This window comes from Podospora pseudocomata, chromosome 4, assembly GCF_035222375.1.
Source record: "Podospora pseudocomata strain CBS 415.72m chromosome 4, whole genome shotgun sequence".
Classification (NCBI taxonomy): domain Eukaryota; kingdom Fungi; phylum Ascomycota; class Sordariomycetes; order Sordariales; family Podosporaceae; genus Podospora; species Podospora pseudocomata.
In genome coordinates this window covers 3,746,994-3,768,709 of record NC_085888.1, presented here as the reverse complement: position 1 = coordinate 3,768,709, position 21,716 = coordinate 3,746,994, and the positions used below count along the sequence as shown (strand labels likewise).

At 52.8% G+C, this 21,716-nt stretch overlaps 5 protein-coding genes across 5 annotated transcripts; 3 read left to right on the top strand and 2 right to left on the bottom strand.

Annotated features, from left to right (window-relative positions):
- Positions 1-4,550: 4,550 nt before the first annotated feature.
- QC762_404170 (uncharacterized protein) lies at positions 4,551-6,521 on the bottom strand (the record flags this gene model as incomplete). Its single annotated transcript, XM_062889874.1, has 1 exon — positions 4,551-6,521. The coding sequence occupies one exon, from the start codon at positions 6,519-6,521 to the stop codon at positions 4,551-4,553; it is 1,971 nt and encodes a 656-aa protein (XP_062744139.1).
- Positions 6,522-7,399: 878 nt separating this feature from the next.
- QC762_404180 (uncharacterized protein) lies at positions 7,400-9,128 on the top strand (the record flags this gene model as incomplete). The annotated part of the gene is made up of 2 exons (XM_062889875.1): positions 7,400-7,829; positions 7,905-9,128. The coding sequence occupies 2 exons, from the start codon at positions 7,400-7,402 to the stop codon at positions 8,798-8,800; spliced, it is 1,326 nt and encodes a 441-aa protein (XP_062744138.1). The 3' UTR covers positions 8,801-9,128.
- A 7,577-nt stretch (positions 9,129-16,705) lies between these two features.
- QC762_404190 (uncharacterized protein) lies at positions 16,706-18,079 on the bottom strand. The gene is made up of 2 exons (XM_062889876.1): positions 17,604-18,079; positions 16,706-17,545 (listed from the first exon to the last, which is right to left on the bottom strand). The coding sequence occupies exons 1-2, from the start codon at positions 17,975-17,977 to the stop codon at positions 16,759-16,761; spliced, it is 1,161 nt and encodes a 386-aa protein (XP_062744137.1). The 5' UTR covers positions 17,978-18,079; the 3' UTR covers positions 16,706-16,758.
- Positions 18,080-19,054: 975 nt separating this feature from the next.
- QC762_404195 (uncharacterized protein) lies at positions 19,055-20,386 on the top strand (the record flags this gene model as incomplete). Its single annotated transcript, XM_062889877.1, has 3 exons — positions 19,055-19,413; positions 19,474-19,962; positions 20,035-20,386. Exons 2-3 carry the CDS (start codon positions 19,499-19,501, stop codon positions 20,384-20,386), a joined length of 816 nt encoding a protein of 271 aa, XP_062744136.1. The 5' UTR covers positions 19,055-19,413; positions 19,474-19,498.
- Positions 20,387-20,673: 287 nt separating this feature from the next.
- On the top strand, positions 20,674-21,592 carry QC762_404200 (uncharacterized protein; the record flags this gene model as incomplete). The annotated part of the gene is made up of 2 exons (XM_062889878.1): positions 20,674-21,230; positions 21,293-21,592. 2 exons carry the CDS (start codon positions 20,674-20,676, stop codon positions 21,450-21,452), a joined length of 717 nt encoding a protein of 238 aa, XP_062744135.1. The 3' UTR covers positions 21,453-21,592.
- Positions 21,593-21,716: the final 124 nt, after the last annotated feature.

Sequence of the window (21,716 nt, the reverse complement as noted above, 5' to 3'; positions counted from 1 at the left end):
GGGGCGTTAGTGAGTCCAAATGGCATGACTTGGTACTCAAAGTGTCCGTAGCGAGTCCTGAAAGCTGCTTTTCCATTCATCCCCTTCCTTAATCCGGATGTGGCCAAAGGCCATCGGAAGATCCAGTCGACTGAACCATTGGGCGCCTGCCAGTCGGTCCTTCATCTCCTGATAAGCGGCAGCGGATACCTATTCTTGATCGTTTCCTCGTTGAGTTGTCGATAATCGACCACAAGCCTTAAATCTGTCGTTCCTTTCTTAGGCACGAATAAAATGGGGTAAGCTGCTTCGCTTTGTGATTCTCTGATAAACCCCTTTGGTAGGTTCTCCTTGATGTACTCTTGTAAGGCTTTGTCCTGTCGTGGACCTAGGTGATATGCTTTGTGGTATCGTAACTTTGCTCCTTCCTTCAATCGGATCTCGTGGTCGAAAGAGGTTCTCTTGGGAGCTCGTCCTTCATCTTGTGTCTGAAGACTGTAAAACTGTGGTATTCTTTCGGAAATGTTGCTGAGGTCCTCCTTTCCTTGGGAGGCTTGTGCCTCGAGTCGTCACTCGGGTCTTCCTCTAGCTTCTCTGGTCTGACATACATCACCCAACCTTCTGGTTCTCTGGTGTGCGAGGGTCCTTCCTTGGTACTTCCTCTGTCAGTTGACATCGGCTCGTCGTGGCTCGTATGTCTCGTATGCTCGCAGGGGCTCTCTTGTCCCTCTGGGCACCTGGGAGCTCTATCCAGTTCAGCTCTGTTCACCCGTCTGCGTCAAGCCTGAGTTGAGATGGCCATTCTCCCAGTCTATGTCCGGGTTGTACTTCTTCAACCACGGATGTCCCAAGATCATGTCACACTTGGGTCCGGTTGGCAGGATATCGAAGTCCACTTCCTGCGGGTCGTCGTCCACCGTGATCAAGAGTGTCGTTCCCGTGAACTGATTCCTCCATCATAACTGGCCGTTTGCCCTTCGTAGGTCCTCATTCTGTATGGTGTTTTCTTCATGACCCACGGCATCCTCGTCTTGTTCACGAACGAGGGATTGACGATGCTGATCGAACTCCCTGAGTCGATCACTGCAACTGCTCGATACTCCTTTCCTTTGGAGTTTGTCCATCGAACTTCTACCGTCAGGGCACTTTGGTTTCCTAACACTGTGGCTCCGGCAACTGTCTCGTAGTGCCACCATGGAGGTCTTTTCTTGATCCGGCCTGCGGCCTCCTGATGCGAGTTGTGATCCGTCGTCGGGAATTAGTTTGTTCCACTGGGGCCTGGGGAGGCCCGTTGGCCGTTTCCCGTACGTGGGACTCTGGTAAAATCGGATGGTCCCGAACAGTGTCTTTCCCACGCTTTCTGTCGTAAGTGGTAGTCGTTTGCCAACTTCACGGCGTCTGACTCCAGTCCTGATTCTCTAGTGGTGTAATAGAACATCTTGTGTCGCTCGAGGTACTGTTGTTCTAGTCGTCTGCGGAAATCGGGTCCCAAATACTCGTTGGCGAGTTCTTCCAATGTTCCGTATTCTCCATAGGCATCATATGGGAGGTCCCTTCCTGGGTATCCTTTGACCGAGTGACTTTCTTTGTTGGCCTTCTTCCTGACCCTTGCTTGGCTCTTCTGTCGGTGCCAGTCTCTGCCTTTGCGCGGCGGTGACGGGCGCACCAAACGTGTTCACAGTCCTCGAGATCCAAAGCATCCTTGTCCCAACATCCTGTGGGGACCATGTTTTCCACAACAAGTGTGTATTTTCCTTCCGTTGTTGTGGTATAATTCCAATCCTCCTCCGATCCTGCCTTGTGTACTTGCAAGATGGGGTCGTTATCTCGTCTGGAAGGGAATACCTCGTGGTAAACCTTGAATCGATAATGGACTCTGCAGTAGTCGTAAATGCAGTCAAACCATGCAACTGAGTCGTGTAGTTCGTGGCAGGGTATAGCAAGAGGTACGTCGTCTGGGTGAGGTTCTGCCTTGGTGTGCTCGGTGGGGGTGTCTTCCCCGTAGACCACTGGTCGTCCTGGTCTCTCGAAACGCTCGTTCCAGTCCTTGGCTGTCACCCACCAGTCTGCATTGTTGCTCATGTCCCAAAGGGTGATGGGTTCATCCTCTGGTTCTGGTTCTGACTCTGTATAGTCGTCGTCGGTGGAGACTCCGGTTTCTGCGGTTCTCTCACATCTTCTTACCCACTCGGCTCCATCCAACGGACAATCGCTTCTTGCTAATGAGTTTTCGTTTTTGATCGTTGGTCGTGGAAGTTCTCTCAAAACTGGACTTGTGAGCGGGGTTAGGGCGTGATCCATCATGTCGGCGAGTTGTTCTTGAGTCGTTCCTGTGGGCACGTGCGACATGATGTTTCCCACCGCGGCGTCCATCATCGGCCGGTGGAGGGGGTCGTCGTCTTCGCGATGTGTCATCCTGACGACGCGGTCGGTGTCCGCGAATTGAACTGATTTGGCTTCAGGTACCGGTTTGAATTTCTTCGGTGAACGACATTCTCGTGCAAAGTGTCCCATCTTGTCGCAATTGAAGCATTTGACCTTGGACTTATCCTTGGGTTTGTCGCCGTACTTTCGTTGTTGGCCTCTACCGTGCTGTGCTGCTCCGATGTCCATGGGTCCTGAGTGTGTTCCCCATGAAGTGCTCTTGTGTTCGTACTTCTTTTGATGTTGGCCTTGGGAACCTGAGGGGTTGCGATAGACTCCTTTGTCTTCCATGGATCGCTCATAGAGTCGGTTGTCGATGACAATGGCTTTGTTGATGTATTCGTCGAGGGTAAGTGCGTGTCGGTCTTCCTTGATGAGTTCGTCCTTGACCTTGGGCTTCAAGCCTCTGTAAAATTTGTTCTTCAGAGCGGCATCGGCCCAGTTGACCCTGAATGCGTCTCGGCGAAAGAGTGTCGCGTAAGTCGAGGCTGAGGCAGTCTGCACAAGTCGTTCGAGACGATCCTCGGCTGCCTTTTCCTCATCGGGTTCGCCGTACATCTTCTTGATTTCTTCCTCGAACTTGACCAATCCCATACCGAAGAGTTTCTGTGTGAGGGGTTCGCGTTCATCCTCCGCGTACTCGAAGTAGTTCCTGAGGATCCCATCAAACCACTGCTTGGGGTCTCCTCCAAGGAAACTGGCGGCATATAGGAGTTGTGACTCGGGGTCGGTGATGCCGTACAGACGTAGGTTGGTCCTGACATGTGACAACCAGGGCGGGAGCTCCTGTTTACTTCCGGTGAAGACGGGAGGCTTGCCGACCTTGGCGGCTATCTTGGGGGTATTGTCGCGCGTCGTACTTCGGACGGTGGTTTGCAGGCGCTTGACCTCATCCTTGAGATCCTGGAGATCATTTTTGCTCTTGATGGCCGTCTCCATGCTGAGAAGTTTCTTGGCGAGGGCGTCGAGTTTGTTTGCGACATCATTGAAGTCATAATCTTCTTCGTCGGAAGCGGCGTTGTCATTCTCAGCGGGAGGGGTTGTCTTTTCGACGGCGGGGCATCTCCAAGAGAGACGTCATCGTCTCCAGTGAGACGGTCATGTCCAACGGAGGGATTGGGGCAGCGGAAGCCATGGCGATTGGTGTTCGTTATGTCTGAGCACAACGTTCGATCTTGGTCATGCAAGCAACGTGTTACAACCTGCACCAGAAATGGATACAGACTGCAAGGCAGTACGCCAGAGGTGAATATGACAGGATAATCGAAGGTTGTGGCAAGCGTCTCAGACACGGGTTCACTGTCAACAACAGGTTGTTCTAACAAAGAGCTACTGAAAGTAGATTGTAGACAAATGAACTTGAATTGCTTGCATGAGGAATCAGATTCCTCGATACGGGGAGCGCCCGGCGCCCCCTATTTATGTCAAGCTGTCTACATATATTTCTGAAGTATCTTTGTACCTTGCTCAGTGTGCTCAGTGGTCTTGGCCACTGATCAGACTGAGCAACTCCTGATTGGTTGCACGGGGGCTTGTGGGTCTTTCCATCCCTGGCCCAATGATTGGCTGAGGTGCCCAGCACCTCGGGTACCACCCAGTGGTTCCTGTATAGGGGTATTACGCTTGGGACGTAACACCATGGTCTATTAGCGGTGGCCATGGTCTGTTGGCCGCGACCAAAAGCAAGCAATACAAGCACACTGAGCAAGGTACAAGGATACCTCAGAAACATATGTAGATAGCTTCACATAAATAGGGGGGAGCGCCGGGCGCTCCCCGTGTCGAGGAATCTGATTCCTCATGCAAGCAATTCAAGTTCATTTGTCTACAATCTACTCTCAGTAGCTCTTTGTTAGAACAACCTGTTGTTGACAGTGAACCCGTGTCTGAGACGCTTGTCACAACCTTCGATCATCCTGTCATATTCACCTCTGGCGTACTGCCTTGCAGTCTGTATCCATTCCTGGTGCAGGTTGTAACAAACCTACGCCTGTACCCAGTTGTAAAATATTAAAAGAACCTGCCAAAAGTAATTATACTTCTATTTCATTCTGGAAATCTATGATACCTTTGTAGTCTATTTTCCAAATCCTATCGGTATCCTCTGTTGCAGACTTTCACTTAAGGCCCTTTTGTTTATTAGCTTCCTATAAAGCTCCTGATCGAAGAAGATGGTGAAAGAATAACCAGTAGCTTCCCTTTGGCTCCTTTAGCTCTCTTTCATCCTCCTCCCATTCCTCCAACGTCTTGGCTAACAACGTACCAGATGCCTCGTTAATCGCGTAGTCGTTATCTTTGTCGCTTCTGCCATCGTCATGATAGTCATCCTTTCCCTCTCCTTCTCCAGTTTGCCCAACGTCTACACCGGCGCAGCCCCACTGCTTCTCATAGCGCTCATCGCCCAAGACCAACCGCTCTGCCTCCTCACGTAGCTTTTGCTCTTTCAAGTTGATCCCATGGAAGTATTTACATGGATCTTCAGCAAGCAACGCTTCACTCGCTTCAGTCCACGCCAATGGGTCTGGCAGATGGGCGTAAAATCTGTGCAAGGGCTCGCCTGTGCAGTCCTGACCCAAACATCTTAGCGGATCGATGAGACTCGTGTATGCACGCTTGACCACCTCTCCGTTCTCATCCGTCATGGTGCGTTGTGTCTCTTGTGCGCTGTGTGCAGCATCTGCCATGATGATACGAAGTGTAAGGCCAGGTTTGTTGAGTTTGTCGTTGACATGTTTGATGGTCTCGATCCATTCTTTGATTGCCGGCCCATCCGGATCAGGCCACGCCTCGTGGCTGTAAGCCGGGAAAGTGAGCTCAAGAAAGCGGATCGATCCAAGAGAGTTATCGGGAACCTTGTCTCGAAGGAACCTGCTGGCTGTGAGGCGGGCATGGGGATATGCGCTCAACCCCCACGTAGATTGCATCCGAGTTCCCGAGTTGGTATCAGTGTAGACATGATCGTGAACTATGAAACGATTCGAGGAAAAGAACACATGCTGAGCCTCGTGACACAGACTGCGACAAACAAGAAAGAGCGGCGTCGGTGGTGACCAACAACGGCATGTTGATGAGACGGCGGCGTGTCGAACCGAACAGAAACAACCAATGTAGCGGTCAGCTGAGCCTCGAGACCAGCAGCTTTTGAATTGGCACCCATAATGATGGTCGCTTCGGCATCTAGCGAGTGTCTCATTGTCAAAGCCCGCGCGATGCCACGAATGGTAATTTGAAGACCCATCAGCTTTGTAAGTTTCCCCATCCCATGACACCTCCCTAATTGGGGTCACAAGATCTGTGTATGCGAGTATACGCAACCGCAGCTCACGTGGAAGACCCAGAAGAGGCGAGGAAGAAGAAGGGGCAGTGGACTTCGGCAATGCAATGCAGCGTGCCTGCTCAATAGCGTCGCGAGCAAGCTGTTGAAGCTTTGCATTGGCCCTCCAACTAAGCCTAATGTGGCAATCATCAAGTCGTGGCAGTAAAGCCATTGGGCCGACAACAAGCTTGCCAGCCTTGAGGTCGTCGTGCGCGACATCGCAAACCACGGATAATGTGAGGCGACCAGGCACAAGACTCGCAGAGAGATGCTCAATAGCTGAACGCCAATTCTCAAACAGGCTTTCGGTTGTTGTATCTGAGCTGGTCAAAAGGCGCCCATTCGGTGGTTGGTCTGCTGCCTGTGAAGCATGCTCATCGCAAGGTTCGGGGGTCGGTTGGTGGTAGCAATAGAGACTAGAATCCTCAACCCGGGAGTTGATGCATTGTGTGCATTGCTGGTGGCAGGAATTTTGGTTGACAACAATCTTGAGATGAGTGAGTGCAGAGATTGCAGTTGTTGTCAGGGCCAGCAGACGGTCACAGTCATCCTCCAAGTAGGCGACAAAACTGTTGGCTGAGTACAGCAGGACGGCTGTTTCTTGGTAGATGACACGACAGGAGAGGAGAAGTCCGTGGAACTGAACAGGATTGGTGCTGTCATCGGATTCATCCATCAACACGTTGCCTCTATGCAGATTGAAAATGTATCTCTCGGCCGGCTTCCATGGTGCAAGGCCCAAGTAGAGGTAAACTCTGCGGCGGGTGTCAGGCGAGAGGCGCAGGATTGGAGGTAGCGGCATAGTTAGGGTGGTGAGCTTTCGACAGGTCGACGAGTTGGCGGTTGTTGAGAGGTCGAAGGTGAAAATAGCTGAATCCAAGCATTGAGACACCGGTGGCCGCTGACAGACGTGGCGATGGTGAAACGCGGTGGTCTCTCAATTGGCGACAACAACGCGTCGCAGGCCATTAAGATCTGAAGACACTATGCTATTGGCTACCGAGTGCGGCTTGTGCCACATGCATGTGACCGTTGGGGGCCGCCGCTAAACTGCCCGCAGTGCTGAACTTCGCTTAGTCGCTGTGCAGTCAAGAGAAACAGCCAACGCATGCACGCCAGTGGGCAGCTGACCACCTCAGCCTGATTAAAAGAGAATCTAGCCAGCCAACCATGGTGGCCTATGCGTCAGGTCGTTGCGGCGTAAGGTAATGTGAGACCATGAGCTTCAACGACCAGACCAGTAAGCCAGCCAGGGAGACAGAAGACAGCAGGCGAAAACTTGAACTCTCTCCTGGGACATTATTCTCGATAGAAAGCGTCGGGCGTCATTCACCATTATGGTACATACCGATACTATCCGCTGTGGCCGCTGTTTGTGAGATGCGAGATATCTCGGTATGGACACATCAGATATTGCAACTGAAGAATTGTCCCTTTCGTTTTGAGTGTATGGCCAGGTACTCTTTTCGATTTCAGCGCCGCAGCATAGCATTGTGGTGTCTTGCGGCAGTTTCAATAGAGGTACTCAGAAACAATGACCGGGTCTAAAAGATGGCCCGTCTTCCAACATGCTGGGCCTGATGCAGAGTAGGCGTGTGGAGATGATAGTACTATGCTATTCTTGAGCTCTGTGGACTACCAGTGGAAGACAGGTCCATGTATATAATACCACTATTCTTCATGTCCGTAAGATGTTTGGAATCATATCACGAAAACCATCACTGCCTTGATACTTTCTCTAGTTATTCTCGCTGGTCGAGTCACCTACATTATTATCTCCCTTTTTGGACTAATCTCCTCGCCGAACACTTTAGTATACTCGGGACATATCCCCCACCATGGCAGCCATCGTTCCGCTCAACACTTCCTCTCCAGATCTGGGGCCAGGAAGATCAAGCACCCCCTCTCAATAACGTGGGAGGTGCCGTCTGGTACAGACATTGGGAGTTTGACGGACCCGAGGAGCCAACAGATAGACAGCTTGAGGCCTGGGGAAAGGAGGCATTCGACTGGCTGCACAGAAACTATGCGAACAAGGGAGCCTACACCTCAACGACCAACTCCCTTCTCGTAGCTACCCTTTACGTCAACATGGGCTTTGCACGAGGTGGTATCGTGTTCCAGTGCACGATTCCGAGGGGCAGGTTCAACGAATATCTCAAGACTGATGAAGGCTGGTACAAAGCGCAAGCCTGGTGGGACGCTGTTTCACGTGTCGTACTCTCGGCGGATGGAAAGAAACAGACAAGAGATGGGCCCCGTGAGCTCCATGCCGAAGATGGAGTTTGGTATGTCTTTGAGAGCTGGTTCGAGAAAGAGGCCCGCTCACAACACGTTCGTGGCGGACGTTACTATGCCAAGTCACCAGCAAACTCTCCGGTCAAGATGCTCGTCTATGGCCGGATTCCAGGCAAGGGACCCAACAATTACGTTGGGATTCAAGAGCCGTGCAGCAGAGGACCCAAGGATCCGAACTGCCAGAAATGCTGCAACACATTGAATGTGGCTTGGGTAAAGCCGCACCCACAGTGGCTCGCTGGTCAAGGCGGTGGTGGCCTTCAGCTCCCAACGCCCCCGGCTGGCGGAGCGGGAGGATCAGGCGCCGCCGGTGGAAGTGGAACGGGGGCCACTGGTCAGAGCGGTACCGGGAGGCCCGGGCCTAGCACCGGAGGGGGTGCTACAGGTGGCAGGACCAGCCCTTCAAACACTACCGGTTCAGTACCTGTCAACAACGCTTCTACTAAAGCTCCGACCTCGAAGCCCGTGACAGCAACCGCGAAACCCACACCGGCAACCGGACGACCGGCTTTGGCAGACAAGTCAACTTCTGGCCTCAACACCCAAGCTAGCAAACCAGGTCAAAAGGTCCCAGCTCCAGCTAATACTACGGGACTCAAAACGTCGACCGCGACGACAGCGGCCAAGACCACTGCTGCCGTCAGGACTTCTACTGCAACCAAGACTTCAGCCCCCGCCGCGACTAAAACATCGGCCCCCGTTGCGACCAAGACTGCTACGGCGACCAAGACTTCCGTCCCTGTTACGACAGCGAAGAAGACCACGGTATCTGGGAAGAAATAGACGTGGTCTTTACCACAATTTGACAATGGAGGTTGATGACCGAAGGATATTACTGGAGGATTTTTGCGGTGACAGTGTGGGTGTATATCTGGATTGTATATCCTCCAGGTGAGGTTGGCTTGAATAGTAGGCTTTTACACGAATGTATTTTGAGTGGTTGCTTTGGATCTGGCCTGGCGTTTGGCGGTAGGTAGACATATTGGTGCTGAGCATCAAGAGCTAGGTAATATATTTGAACTTAGATAAGACCTATGGACAGTTGCAAGGTTCTAGTAAAACAGGGAGGCAATGTAAATCATCGAGATGACCATTGGCTTGCAACAGCCACGATCGGTTCTGACTGCTTCCAAGTTTTCAGCTCTTGATGCCTTCGTGCATCATCTGTCGGTCTTTGGGTCAAGAACAGTTGGATAGAAGGCGTGTGAACCGTTTTTGGGATTCACATACTTTGACAGTAGCAATGCAAATGCCTCGGTTTTGCTTCTGGCAGCTCGTCTCAAGGAACAGGTTGGTAATTTGAGAGAAAACAAAATGAAGCTCTTGATCCTACATTTGGTCACGGATTCTGCAAGCCCAGCTTTTGCGAAATAAGAGGACACGACCTCTGTAACGGCATACGGCTACAGGGTTAGGGTTAGGACAGGAATACAGGGTCAGGGCTGAGGATGAGGGCTGCGGCCAATGGGAGCAAAGGGAAGCACAGGCCACGTGGGGCAGGCAAGGCAGGGTAAGGATATCTTGCAGAGCAAGCAGGGCCACACACACTTACTTTTCCTTTTCCTCATCTTTCGATTACTTTAGCTACGGAATAATATTGGCCTTGACCTATTTCAGCCTCAGCTTCGTGACAATCGAAAGATCAAAACCACTATAGCCTGGGAAGGTTGAAATATCCCAAGGATACGACAATTTCGACGAATTGATCGACAGACAAGCGCGCGCCACCCTGGTCGCTGCGACAGCCAAGAACGGCTAGACCTGCGCGGTTTACGACAAACCTGCGGCAACCCACTTGCGCGGTCCCAATCCCGGTCGACCTGCAGCATACCGATTGAGCGCATCGCCCGGACGAATCGACGATTCTAGCCATGGCTCACCCCACGAAGGGTCCCTCCGATGAGGACCGCGAGAAATCCCGGAAGTCAGTCCGGTTCTCCCTGGATGCCTTGCACTGGCATCTCCCCAAGACCAAGAAGACCAAGACGGCGGTCAGCAAGAAGACCGCTCGCGTGTCGGAAGTCTTCCTCAGCGGCCCGACCCACGAGGAGTCGGCCACCCTGGGCGCGACCGTGGTCGACGCCGCCGGCAACGAGATCGGGATCCCCCCGACCGAAGTGTCCTACGAGGTGTTCTGCGACAAGGTGTCCCAGAGATTGGACGACCTCCGCTACCACACATCCCCCGAAGAACTCGACCAAGACCAAGTTGAGCGGGTCCGCTCGCTTGCCGATTGGTACGCCACCCCCCGCCGGCCCGACAGTGCCCTTTGCACCCCTTTGCGAGACCGACGGCAGACACCCGATCGAGTTCAAGGGCGTCCTCTACGAGCACGAATGGATGGATCTTTGCATCAACCACCCCACGAGATGTGGCAGGAATTCAAGGTTCGAGCGCTGATCTGCACCGCGTTGTTGGGACAAGTGCGCGACCTCCATCATCACCTCACTTCCCTCGACCGCAACCTCCAGATTGTCCACGATTGGGTCCCCGCTCTCCACCAACAGAAAGCGACGTCCACCGACGAGCGGGTCACTACCATGCGGGACGCTTTGGCCGCCCGTGACGATGCCCTCGAGTCCAAGGAGAGGGAGGTCGAGGACCTGAAGGAGGCTCTCACGGAGAAAGAGATGCAGTGTAGAGACGTGGAGGACAACATGGAGTTGACGGAGGAGCGCCTTGAGAGTGCTCGCAAGGAATTGACGGAAGTCGTGGCCGAGAATCAGGAAGCCCGGGAGGCCTCTGTGTATTTAGCCGGCCAGAATTATAAGTTGAACCAGAAAATTGAAGAGCTGCAGAAACAGCTTGCTCAGGCTCGCAAGCCGCGTTCAGAGTCCAGTCAGTTCTTGCGGTCTTCTCCCCCTCCCAGGACTGAAGATCGCCCCGCCTCTCTCACCTCCAGAGAGACGCGTTTTGACAGCTTCAGCATCAACGAGGATGACGCCGCCGAGAAGGGTAGGAAGAGCACGAAGCTGCCTGACCCTCCTATCTTCACCAACGGTAAGGACTCCCCTCGTTCGAGGTCTGGCGTCGCGCCATGTGTAACAAGGTGGTGGTCAATCGTGATCACTTCGCCAGCGATCGCGCTCTGCTGGCCTACATCGAGGGCCGTATTGGCGGCAAGGCCGCTGACGCCCTGGCTCCCTACCTGCGCGACGGTCACCCCGATCAGATCGTCCATCCCGATAAGTTGATGCAGCACCTGTGGCACGAGTACAATGACCACAACTGCAAGGAGAAGGCTCTCACCGACTTCAACAACCTCAAGCTCGACAAGGCTTCCAAGTTCGCCGCCTTCAAGAATGACTTCGTGCGTCTGGCTGGAGAAATCGGTCGCTCCAAGTCAGAATGGAAGCAAGAGTTCCGCCGCCGTCTGCCGGGCTCATTCCAGAAAGCCTTGGCTGCTCAGTACGTCAACCCCGCGGTCACCTTCGAAGACTTCACGCGACTGGCTGCCGAGATTGCCATGATCGAAGAAACCGTCGACGCGATGGAGAAGAAGAAAGAAGACTCAGGCAACGCCCGCGGTAGTCGGGGCGGTCAGCGCAACAATTTCAACAGCGGTAAGAGCAAGTCGTCCGGTGGGCAGTCCAACCAAGGCCCCAAGCCAGAGCACAAGTTGTCCAGGAGGAGGTCCGTAAGCGCTACGAGGCCGGCGAGTGCTTCATCTGTGGCGAGACGGGACACAGGAGCAGGCAGTGCCCCAAGGCGAATGAGAAGAAGCCGAGGGGTAGCGACAAGGACCGTGAAGCGCGCATCGCCAATCTGCAGAAGACTTGGGCCAAGGACGACGAAGAGGGCGAGGCCCCCCGACTCCCCAAGGGCCCCGAAGGCCGGTAAACCCAAGAAGCCAGCTTCCAACAAGGCGAAGTTGGACGAAAGCGATGACTCCTCCTCCGGGGAGGAAAACTAGACACCCTGGAGAGATGTGACTCCCCTTCCAGGGACTTGTCGACCATGATGGCAGTGGGTAGAGTAAAGCCTCCGGACTTGCTGGAGGAGAGGCTGGGAGGAAAACCATTCGTAATACCAATTTCCATAGGTAACCATGAGACTTCTTTAACTACTGCTGACGCTCTGGTCGACACGGGAGCAAACGGAGATGTGTTTATTAGCGTAACATTCGCAAAGAAACTCAAGAAGAAAATGGCGCTGAATAGAATCGAAGACTTCGCGCCACGGCCGGTCGGAGGATTCGACGGAGTACCATCACAGATTATCGATGTAGCACTACGGCACGAGTTGTCGGTGCAAGGAAGGACATTCTTGCAACAGCCCATGCTGGTCATCGACGCCCAGCACGACATCATCCTGGGAAAGAGGTTCTTCGAACGACACGACATCATGATCGATTGTGTTCGCAGGAGGTTGCTGTTCCCGGAGAACATGCCACCAGAGAAGAAGCGTCGTTCCAAGGATAGGAAGAGGCACAAGAAAGAGAAAGATACGCTGCTGGATGCCGTAGAGGCATGGCTGGAACAGGAGGACCGGCATCGACGCAACGGAGTGTTGATCAGGAAAGGCTAGCAGAGTTGAGGAAACTGAAGGATCAGCCAGCCAAGACGGTCAAACCATTGCAGATTGGAAGACAACAAGCCGATCGCTCATCGAGGGAAGAGGCGAAGATGGAGCGCGCTCTGGCCGGAGAGGTATGGACACCACCCGGTGGAAGGAAGAAGAAGGTTGTCGCCTTCACGGGTCGGCCGGAAATGTGCGAATCCTTTGACATCGGGGCCATCGAAGAGGTCATCTACGATAAGATGTCTCGGAACGGGAAATGGGAGACAGGGTTCGTGACGATGGATGAGTTGGACGCTGTGATTGAGTACAAGAGGATCGAGGAGGACAAGGCTGCGAACGGGATGGAGAAGGATGGAGAGGAGTTGCGGCAGCAGGTGTTGAGGAGCTGCCCAAGTGCTACCACCAGTATCTCGACGTGTTCAGCAAGACCGAGTCCGACGAGCTACCCCATACCGACATAATATCGACCATAAAATCGAGCTACTCCCCAACGAGAGACCGGAGAACATTGGGTACAGTCCATTGTACAAGATGTCGGCCGAAGAACTGGAAGCCAGCCGCGAATATGTGATAAAGATGCTGCAGAAAGGTTGGATCGTACCGAGCGGGGAGCCATGGGCATCCCCCATCCTGTTTGTGCGAAAAGCAAACGGGTCCTTGAGGTTCTGTGTGGACTACCGCAAGTTGAACGCAAAGACCATCAAGGACTGTTACCCGCCCCGTTGATCGACGAAACGATGGCGCGGATTTCCAAGGCGAAGATCTTTTCGAAGGTTGATATACGACAGGCCTTTAACCGTGTGAGGATGGACCCGGAGAGCGAGGCACTGACGGCCTTCCGGACGAGGCAAGGTGCGTTCAAGTACAAGGTGTTACCATTTGGCCTTTGTAACGGCCCGGCCACCTTTCAAAGATTTATCAACCGAACCCTGCAGGACTATCTGGACGATTTCTGCAGCGCGTATATCGATGACATTCTGATTTACTCGGAGAGCGAGACAGAGCACCGCCAGCACGTGGCAAAGGTACTGGAACGGCTGCGATCAGCAGGGCTGCAGGCCGATATTGATAAGTGCGAGTTCCACACGACGAGCACGGAGTTCTTAGGGTTCGTGATTACCACTGAAGGAATCAAGGTTAACCCGAAGAAGATCGAAGCGGTGCGCAACTGGGAGAGACCAACGAACGTCAAGGGAGTACAGTCTTTCTTAGGATTCTGTAACTTCTACCGGCGATTTGTCAGAGAATATGGAAGAATCGCTCGGCCACTTACCCTGCTCACCCGGAAGGATAAGGAGTGGGACTGGGATCCGACTGCGAGGCAGCGTTTGAAGAGCTGAAACATCGCATGTTGAATACGCCGGTGTTGAAGCACTTCTCCCACCATAAGCCGACAAGGCTGGAGACCGACGCGTCGCAGGGAGTGATGGCTGGAGTATTATCGCAGTAAACCAGGAAGAGGATCAGGACTGGCACCCGGTGGGATATTGGTCACAGACCCTGCGGGGATCGGAGCACAATTATCATATCCACGATAAAGAACTGATGGCGGTGGTGAAAGCAATCCAGTTCTGGTCGGCAGAACTGCGGGGACTGCAACACAAAGACCCCTTCTTGGCGATCACGGACCACGAGGCCCTGAAGTTCTTCAGCACCAAGAGGGTTCTAAACATCAGACAGGCGGCATGGGCGGAAGAGCTTTCGGGGTATAACTTCCACATCACTTTCCGCCCGGGGAGGGACAATGCGGCTGCGGACGCTTTGTCGCGAAAGTCGGAAGACACTAAGACCCAGAAAGACAAGAGAGACGCCTATCGCACGATGCAGATGTTCGCGCCGGTTAGACCGGACGACCTTAGTCAATGGCAGACTAGCCAGAGGGATGATGAAGCGCTGGGATTGATATCGGTGATAGAGACGGAGGATGTGGAAGTCCCACTGATGATGTTGGCAGCGTTGTATGATGATCGGGAACCGCCGGAGGGCAGCGGGTTCCAGTTGATGGATGAATTGCTGGAGGCAAACAAGAGCAGTGAGGCTCTGGAAGAGTACAGAGAGAAGGCAAGGAACGGGGAGGTCCCCTCAGAGTTCAGCATGCAGGATGACCGATACGTGTTGTGTGGAGGAAGATTGATAGTGCCTGACGAGGCGCTGCTGCGTACCAGGGTGATCGCAGATGTCCACGGCACGCTGCTGACGGCGCATCCGGGCCGACACAAGACTCGCAAGCTGGTGACAGCGAGATATTGGTGGCCGAAGATGCATGGAGATATAGACCGGTATGTGGGCTGTTGTCGTTGCAAGTCCGCCAAGCGGCCCAGAGACAAGACGCCGGGGCTCCTTCACCCGCTCCCGCCTCCCGATAGACCGTGGAGTAGCCTGGTGGTGGACTTCAACCAGCTCCCGAAGGACAAGCACGGATTCGACAGCGCCATGACGATTATCTGCCGACTCTCGAAACAAGCCTGGACGATACCATGCACCACAAAAACAACGGCGAAGGAGGCAGCACGCCTGTACTACGAGGGCCCATACCGGTTGTTGGGGCTCCCAGCGGACGTGCTAAGCGACCGAGGCCCGCAATTCCGTTCGGACTTCACCAACGAGATGTCCAAGATCTTGGGAGTCAAGTGGGAGCTGGCCACGGCCGGTCACTCCCAAACGGTTGGCCAGGTCGAAAACTACAACCAGCTCATCAACCAGAGACTGCGGATGTTCGTCAGCCACTACCAGGATAACTGGTCGGAGGCGATACCGGCCTTGGACGCGGCGCAGGCGGCGATGCCTCAAGACAGCACGACAATCTCCCCACGAGTGTTTATTCGATTTCCTTCCCCACGCCATTCGACTGGGAAGCCAGGACCAAGTCGTTCAAGGACATGACGAGACGGGAGAAGCTGACGCGACAGGAGGCACAAGCGAGCGCCAAGAAGATCATGGGATACTGGGAGTACGCTCGGGAGTGTATCCTCAAGGCACAGGAGAGACAAGCGATACAAGCAAACCGGCATAGACGGGAGCCTGACTTCGGGGTCGGAGACAGGGTGATCATCCTGAAACAGACAGAGCTTACGGGCCGCCCCAGCGACAAGCTCTCGTTCCCAATGACTCAACAGAACTATCGTATCGAGAAGATGGTCGGCCACGCCTACCAGCTGGAGGTCCCCGACTCATGGAAGGGTACCAAGGTGTTTACGGCTGACCGGTTGAGGAAGTACGCCGACAATCCACTCCCAGGACAAGCAGCCGAGAACCCACCGGCGGAGGAGATGCCGGATGGTTCAGAGCAATGGGAGGTCGACAGAATCATCGCAAGTCGGATTCACCAAGGAAGGCTACAATATCAGGTCGACTGGAGAGGTTGGGACCCAGACCCCGAATGGTACTACGCCGACGGGTTCCGAGACTCGCCAATGGCACTGAAGAAGTTCCACGACGAGAATCCAGAGCAGGCGGGACCGCCTATACGATTGCAGCAGTGGTTGGAAGCAGCGGCCTCAGACGACTTTGCGCCAGAGCATCCCGACGACAACTTGGCAGGGAATGCCGGGCCCGGTTTGAGGCGCTCGACACGAAAGAAGAAGTGAGCGACGCAGAGATATGTTCGATGCGACAGAAGTTATGCGGGTGACGACAGGAGTGATGCAGCGAACATATGGATGGGAAGGGGACGAAACGGCCCCACCGTCGTTCGACTCCCATGTCGGGCACCAAATTTGAGCTGGTTGGCGACCGCTCCGCCCCCGCGCGCATGGAGCTTTCGGCACTACCAAGCAACCAATTACCCATTTTTTGCGATTTGAAGCTCGGGGCGAGCTTCTCTCCACCCGGGGGTTGTAACGGCATACGGCTACAGGGTTAGGGTTAGGACAGGAATACAGGGTCAGGGCTGAGGATGAGGGCTGCGGCCAATGGGAGCAAAGGGAAGCACAGGCCACGTGGGGCAGGCAAGGCAGGGTAAGGATATCTTGCAGAGCAAGCAGGGCCACACACACTTACTTTTCCTTTTCCTCATCTTTCGATTACTTTAGCTACGGAATAATATTGGCCTTGACCTATTTCAGCCTCAGCTTCGTGACAACCTCGTTATGCTCATTGCGGCTGGCGTTTCATTACGAGGATCTGCATGCTCAATCTTAAATGTGAAGCGGAGCGACAAAGAGGGAATACCAGAATGCTTATTTTCTTAGCCTCTGCTTATTTTTATAGCCCTTTCAGTGTTACTCGGCCCAGACAACAGCACTCAAACCATCCTCTTCACCAGCCCGGCCTTTTTGGCCTACTTGGACGTTGGCCACCAAGTTTCCAAGCTTACCAGTTGCAGTGTCTCTTGCCACAATAGCCACGTTGCTCGAGGTTTGACCACCAATGGCGACGAGGGTGCCGTTCTTGTTGAAGGCAAATGTACGGGGATAGTACGAGTAACTGTTGGCCGCCTCAAGCCAGGCAATGGCACCAGTGGTGGGGTCGATGGTGTAAATGGCGATAGAATCCTGAGAGTTGCCAAATGTCTGATCAGCTCTGTTGGAAGCGTACAAAAAGTTTCCAAAAGTACGAATCTCGGCCGCTTTGGTGTTGGCGCCACCTTTCTTGCCGGGGGCGTAGGTGGAGATGCTGTGAGTCCTGGTGAGCGAGATGCAGTCGTTGGTGTAGTTGACATCCCAGGCAGAAACGGAATTGCCAAGCTCGTTGAGGGAGAAAACCTTTTCCTTGCCGCTCTCCGACTTCCAGAACTTTACGTGACGAGGTCCGTCACCGGCACCGGTTGCGTGGGAAGCACATGAAGTGAGACGGCCAGAGTTGGTGTCAATGCGGAACACGCGGATCAAATCGGCACCCAGGTCAGGAACAAGGATGAACTTTCCGGTAGGATCAAGATGAACCTCGTGAGGATGAGGGACATCCTGTCTTTGATGGGGCCCACGACGAGCAAGGGTGAATTTTTCCGTCTGTTGTACCCGGCTGCCCTGGAGGGGAAGTTTGTAGGTGGTAATGGTTGAGGGAGAACTGCGGGTGTGTCAAGGAAAGGTCATTGTGGTTTTGAGGAGTTGAGCGGGAAACGTACTATTCGGCCGTGGCAATGTAACTCCTGCCATCGGGACCGCCGTAAAGAATCCCATGCACGGAATTGCCTGAAACCTGCAAAGACGAGGCTAGGGAAAGCCGTCCATCGTTCTGAACGTTAAATTCGGCATGTTGGCCGCGACCCGTCCACGATTCGTCAAAGCAATAAAGCTTTCGAGTGTCGGAGTACAACTCAATCCATCCGGGAGTAGTTCCGCATCCGTTGGTTTGAGATGTCACCGAGATGGTACCGCTGGTACCTGTGGTGGTCAGGGAAAGGGTATAGATGCCGCCGCTGAAGTGAGAGGCAATGAGATTGACACCCAATGCCCCCTTGGCTAGGCCAATACCGGCCAACAATGCGAGGCGAAGCATGGTAAGAATGAGGTTGCGGTATGACCAAGAACTTGGCTCACACAACGAGAACAAGAGTCCCTTTTTAAAGATGCCCAAACAACCATGATGCGATCGTCTAGGTGGTGGCGGCTGGATTGTCAGCTCTCCCCTTTTAGCCAGAATACCATCAATGTCAAATGTGCGGAGTTCCCCAGATTTTCGGTGGATCCTGGTAATTGCCTTTACCCCAGAAAACATATAGACTCGTGGTCGTTGAGACTGGTGGTAATAGCCGGCTGCTTTCTAGCCTGTCTCGCAAACGCGGGTCGGGGATAATTGCAACCCCTTGCAGCAATATAGGTATCCACAGTTACGGCTAGACGGACAATCAAGAATTTGAATAGTTGTATATCAAGTGCCATGAGATCACCGTCGGTCCGTCATTACCCAATCTGTCGGGTACGGAACCATTGAAAATTGCATAGACGCCGCGCGTCGTGCATAACCAGAGGGGTTTCATTGACTCTCATTATGACCATTTCACGTTCTCCTAGGTCTGAAAACCATGTTTCTGGCTCCAGAGCATCTCTTTTAGACGATGTCACCACCTTTAACCGGTCCAATGATGAATGGTGTTTGACACTTGTCGAGCCGCTCCAATCCCGTCGGTAGACACCAGCCATCTTGATCCGACAGGGCTAGCAGTCAGGAATCCCCACACCACCTCTCCTGTAGATCTAAAACAAGCAAATCTCGTCTAGTCTGACCACTCATCTGGTTGAACTTGACTCGCGAGCGTACTATCAAATGAGAAAAATGCCCAACAAAAATGACCGAACCCAAGGTAGTAGAAGTTGAATCTGAGAACCAACGTGCTCTCGGCTGCTCGGCCATCCCGGATCTCATTGAAGGCGATTCAACCCGAGGCCAAGCATTTCGAACAATGAATCTAAGGTTTGTTATCTTGTAGTACCTGCTTCGGTCAAAGAGTGCACTCGATTTCGTGACGCACGGCCAACCAAGTCTTTGTCTTCGGTCAAGTGTCAACCAAAGCACACGTGCCACACATGTGAAAGGACTACCAAAAGAATAACGGCAACATTCTATCTACGCTTGCTGGTTGAATCCTGTCGAGAAATTCAATCTCGATGGGCAAGATGATATCTTTTCCACTTTTAAAAAGCAAACGCAGTGCCAAACACAGCACCAATCACCCACGCCACGAGTCAACATGTCATTTCCCTCGTCTTCTACCCCAGATCCGCCCCCACTGATCCCCTTTGAGGAATCTAACAGCGCGGGCAACACCACCGCAGTTCTCGTCATTGCTGTTGTAGCACTAGCACTCGCAATCCTTTCGGTCATCGCTCGTATTTACACCCGATTATACTCTAGACAGGGAGTTGGGCTACATGATTACATGATTGTTGGGTCCACGATCGGACTATCTGTCTGCGGTGGGCTTTTACTGTGGTGTGCGTTATTCTCCCTAGATCTTCATAGTCTCAAAATTAACTTTCAACATTCTCATGTAGTTTATGCCGTTGCTGCTTACGGATTATGGCTGGCCGATGTGCCTGTCGAAGGCCAGCTGGGGCTGTCAGGCCACGACCTCGAGCGAATCACACTCTACCTCTAGATGGTTTATGTCGTTGCAATGCTTTATCTTGTCGTCAGCGGTACCGCAATGCTGGGTATCTTGCTCATGTACCGCCGCATCTTTCAATCAGACACAAGGCATTCAATATTCAGCTCATTGTCGTCGGCGCACTCGTCTTCGGGTGGGGGCTAGCCGGGACAATCGCCTCCGTTTTCAACTGCGTCCCTGTGGAGGAGGCTTGGGAATTGCCTATAAACGACGAGCGGTATTGCTATAATTACAACATCGTTTGGCTGGTAATGGGAATCTTTGAAGTCATTTTGAACATCATGATTCTAGGACTTCGGATGGCAAGTCTCCGAAAGCTCAACATACCGCTCGCGAACAAACTGTCAGCCGGGCGCATTTTCTTCCTCCGAGGATTGTAAGTTTTACATAGACGCTGTTTGTCGATTGGATGTATGTTATCTAGCTAACTTGTCTCTTCTTCTCACAGTGTTGTGGTGACCGGAATCGTCAAGGTTGTGCTCGGCTACGTCCCTACCGCCCGAAATCCCAATCAGTTCAAGATTGTGCTCTGGGCTACACTTCATCTTACCACCGCCATAATATGTGCCACTCTACCAATCATGAACCCCATGTTGCGACAGATCAGAAAGTCACGGACCTTCCAGCTTGTTGCCGGGAACGTGTTTTCGAAGACATGGAAGAGCAGAACCAACAACGAAAACAGCATCTCGCGGGTAAATGATGGGAAAGCGATAGGCAACGGCGCCAGTGGCAGCGATCAACCCAAAACCATACCTCTAGATGTGTTAGGCGGAAAAGGTCGCGACAGGGATGTTTGAAACTGAATTAGAATTACAACTCATTGTCTGAGGCCTTAGCTCCCCGTCCCTCAGGGCCACATCCATATCCATCCTAGACTTGCGCTGCGTTTTTCCGGAACAGTCTTCCCCAATATCAATGCACGGCACATCTGATGACACTTTGAGGATGCAAGGTTCAGACAAGCCATCGTCATTCAGCATTGGTATTTGTTTCAACACTGCGCTTTGGGCCCTCCTTGACGTCACCTGCACTTCTTCCAGCATCACCACCCAGCGATAAATGCAGGTGACACAGGGCAAGAAAAATGCGTCATGAATACGTGAAGCTACACGTCATTCGTTGTGAGGTTGTCTGGTTTAAAGATTGTCTTGTTCCAGAAATCCCAGAGACAGACAACTGCCCCAATTTCCGCCTCTCACCAACATCAGCATTGCCCTCTGTTAGATCAAGAACAACCACCAAGATGGACACCACCAACACCAAGCGCTTTTTTGACAATCCCATCATCCGCACCTTTCTTGGGCTCCACAACTTTTTGGTGCTTGCGTCGTCAACCATCTTGACTGGGATCTTGTCCTACTTTTTACACCACTACCGCTACCGAAACACGCATCTTGTGTATCAAGAAGTGATTGCGGTAGTGACCCTTTTCCTATATCTTTTTGCAACCTTTCTACCGGCATTCAAATTTTACAGAGGCTACATGCTTCCGCTTAACCTCCTGCTCTCATACTTCTGGCTCACAAGCTTGATTTTCAGCAGCCAGGATTATGCCGGTAATAGGTGCTTGTACAATTCTCCTCCTTTTGTCAACAGGTGCCGGCTCAAGCATACCATTCAGGCATTTTGGATCATTGGGTTGTAAGTAGTCCATCTCTACACAGTATGCCACCCCAGTGCTCACTAACGCGTTACTATTGTAGTTCATACCTGTTCCTCAACGCGATCTTAGAAGCTCTGATGTGGGCTGGTTCGCGGACGAACAGACTTCTCCACGGTGGTGACATCGAGAAGGACAGACCGCTTACGAGTGGCAACGCAGTCCCTGTGAGCAACGGTCATGGAACCACAACAACGGTGTAGAGGGATGACGAATTGGACTGGCAACGCGGTACGTTGACGCTCTTAGGCGTTACAAGATGTATGGCGAGGGAGAAGTTGTTGTAATATGTTTTTGAATTTTGTACACGAAATGGTAATAGGCTTCATGGTGTGAAGCCATACTTAATGAGGTTGGACGGTTTGTATGATGAAATGATGGATTCGGAAATTACAATTGTACATATGGTTCCCAAAGGCAAACGGCAATCAAAAATACACAGTAGTCTATCGTCTATCAATACACGC

What these genes read in the sequence shown, in the direction of transcription:
- QC762_404190 (XM_062889876.1), bottom strand. Translation starts at nt 17,977, where the DNA reads ATGCTTCGCCTCGCATTGTTGGCCGGTATTGGCCTAGCCAAGGGGGCA. An exon ending in TACATTGCCACGGCCGAATA is followed by an intron (nt 17,546 to 17,603) that starts GTACGTTTCCCG and finishes ACACACCCGCAG; the next exon opens with TTCTCCCTCAACCATTACCA.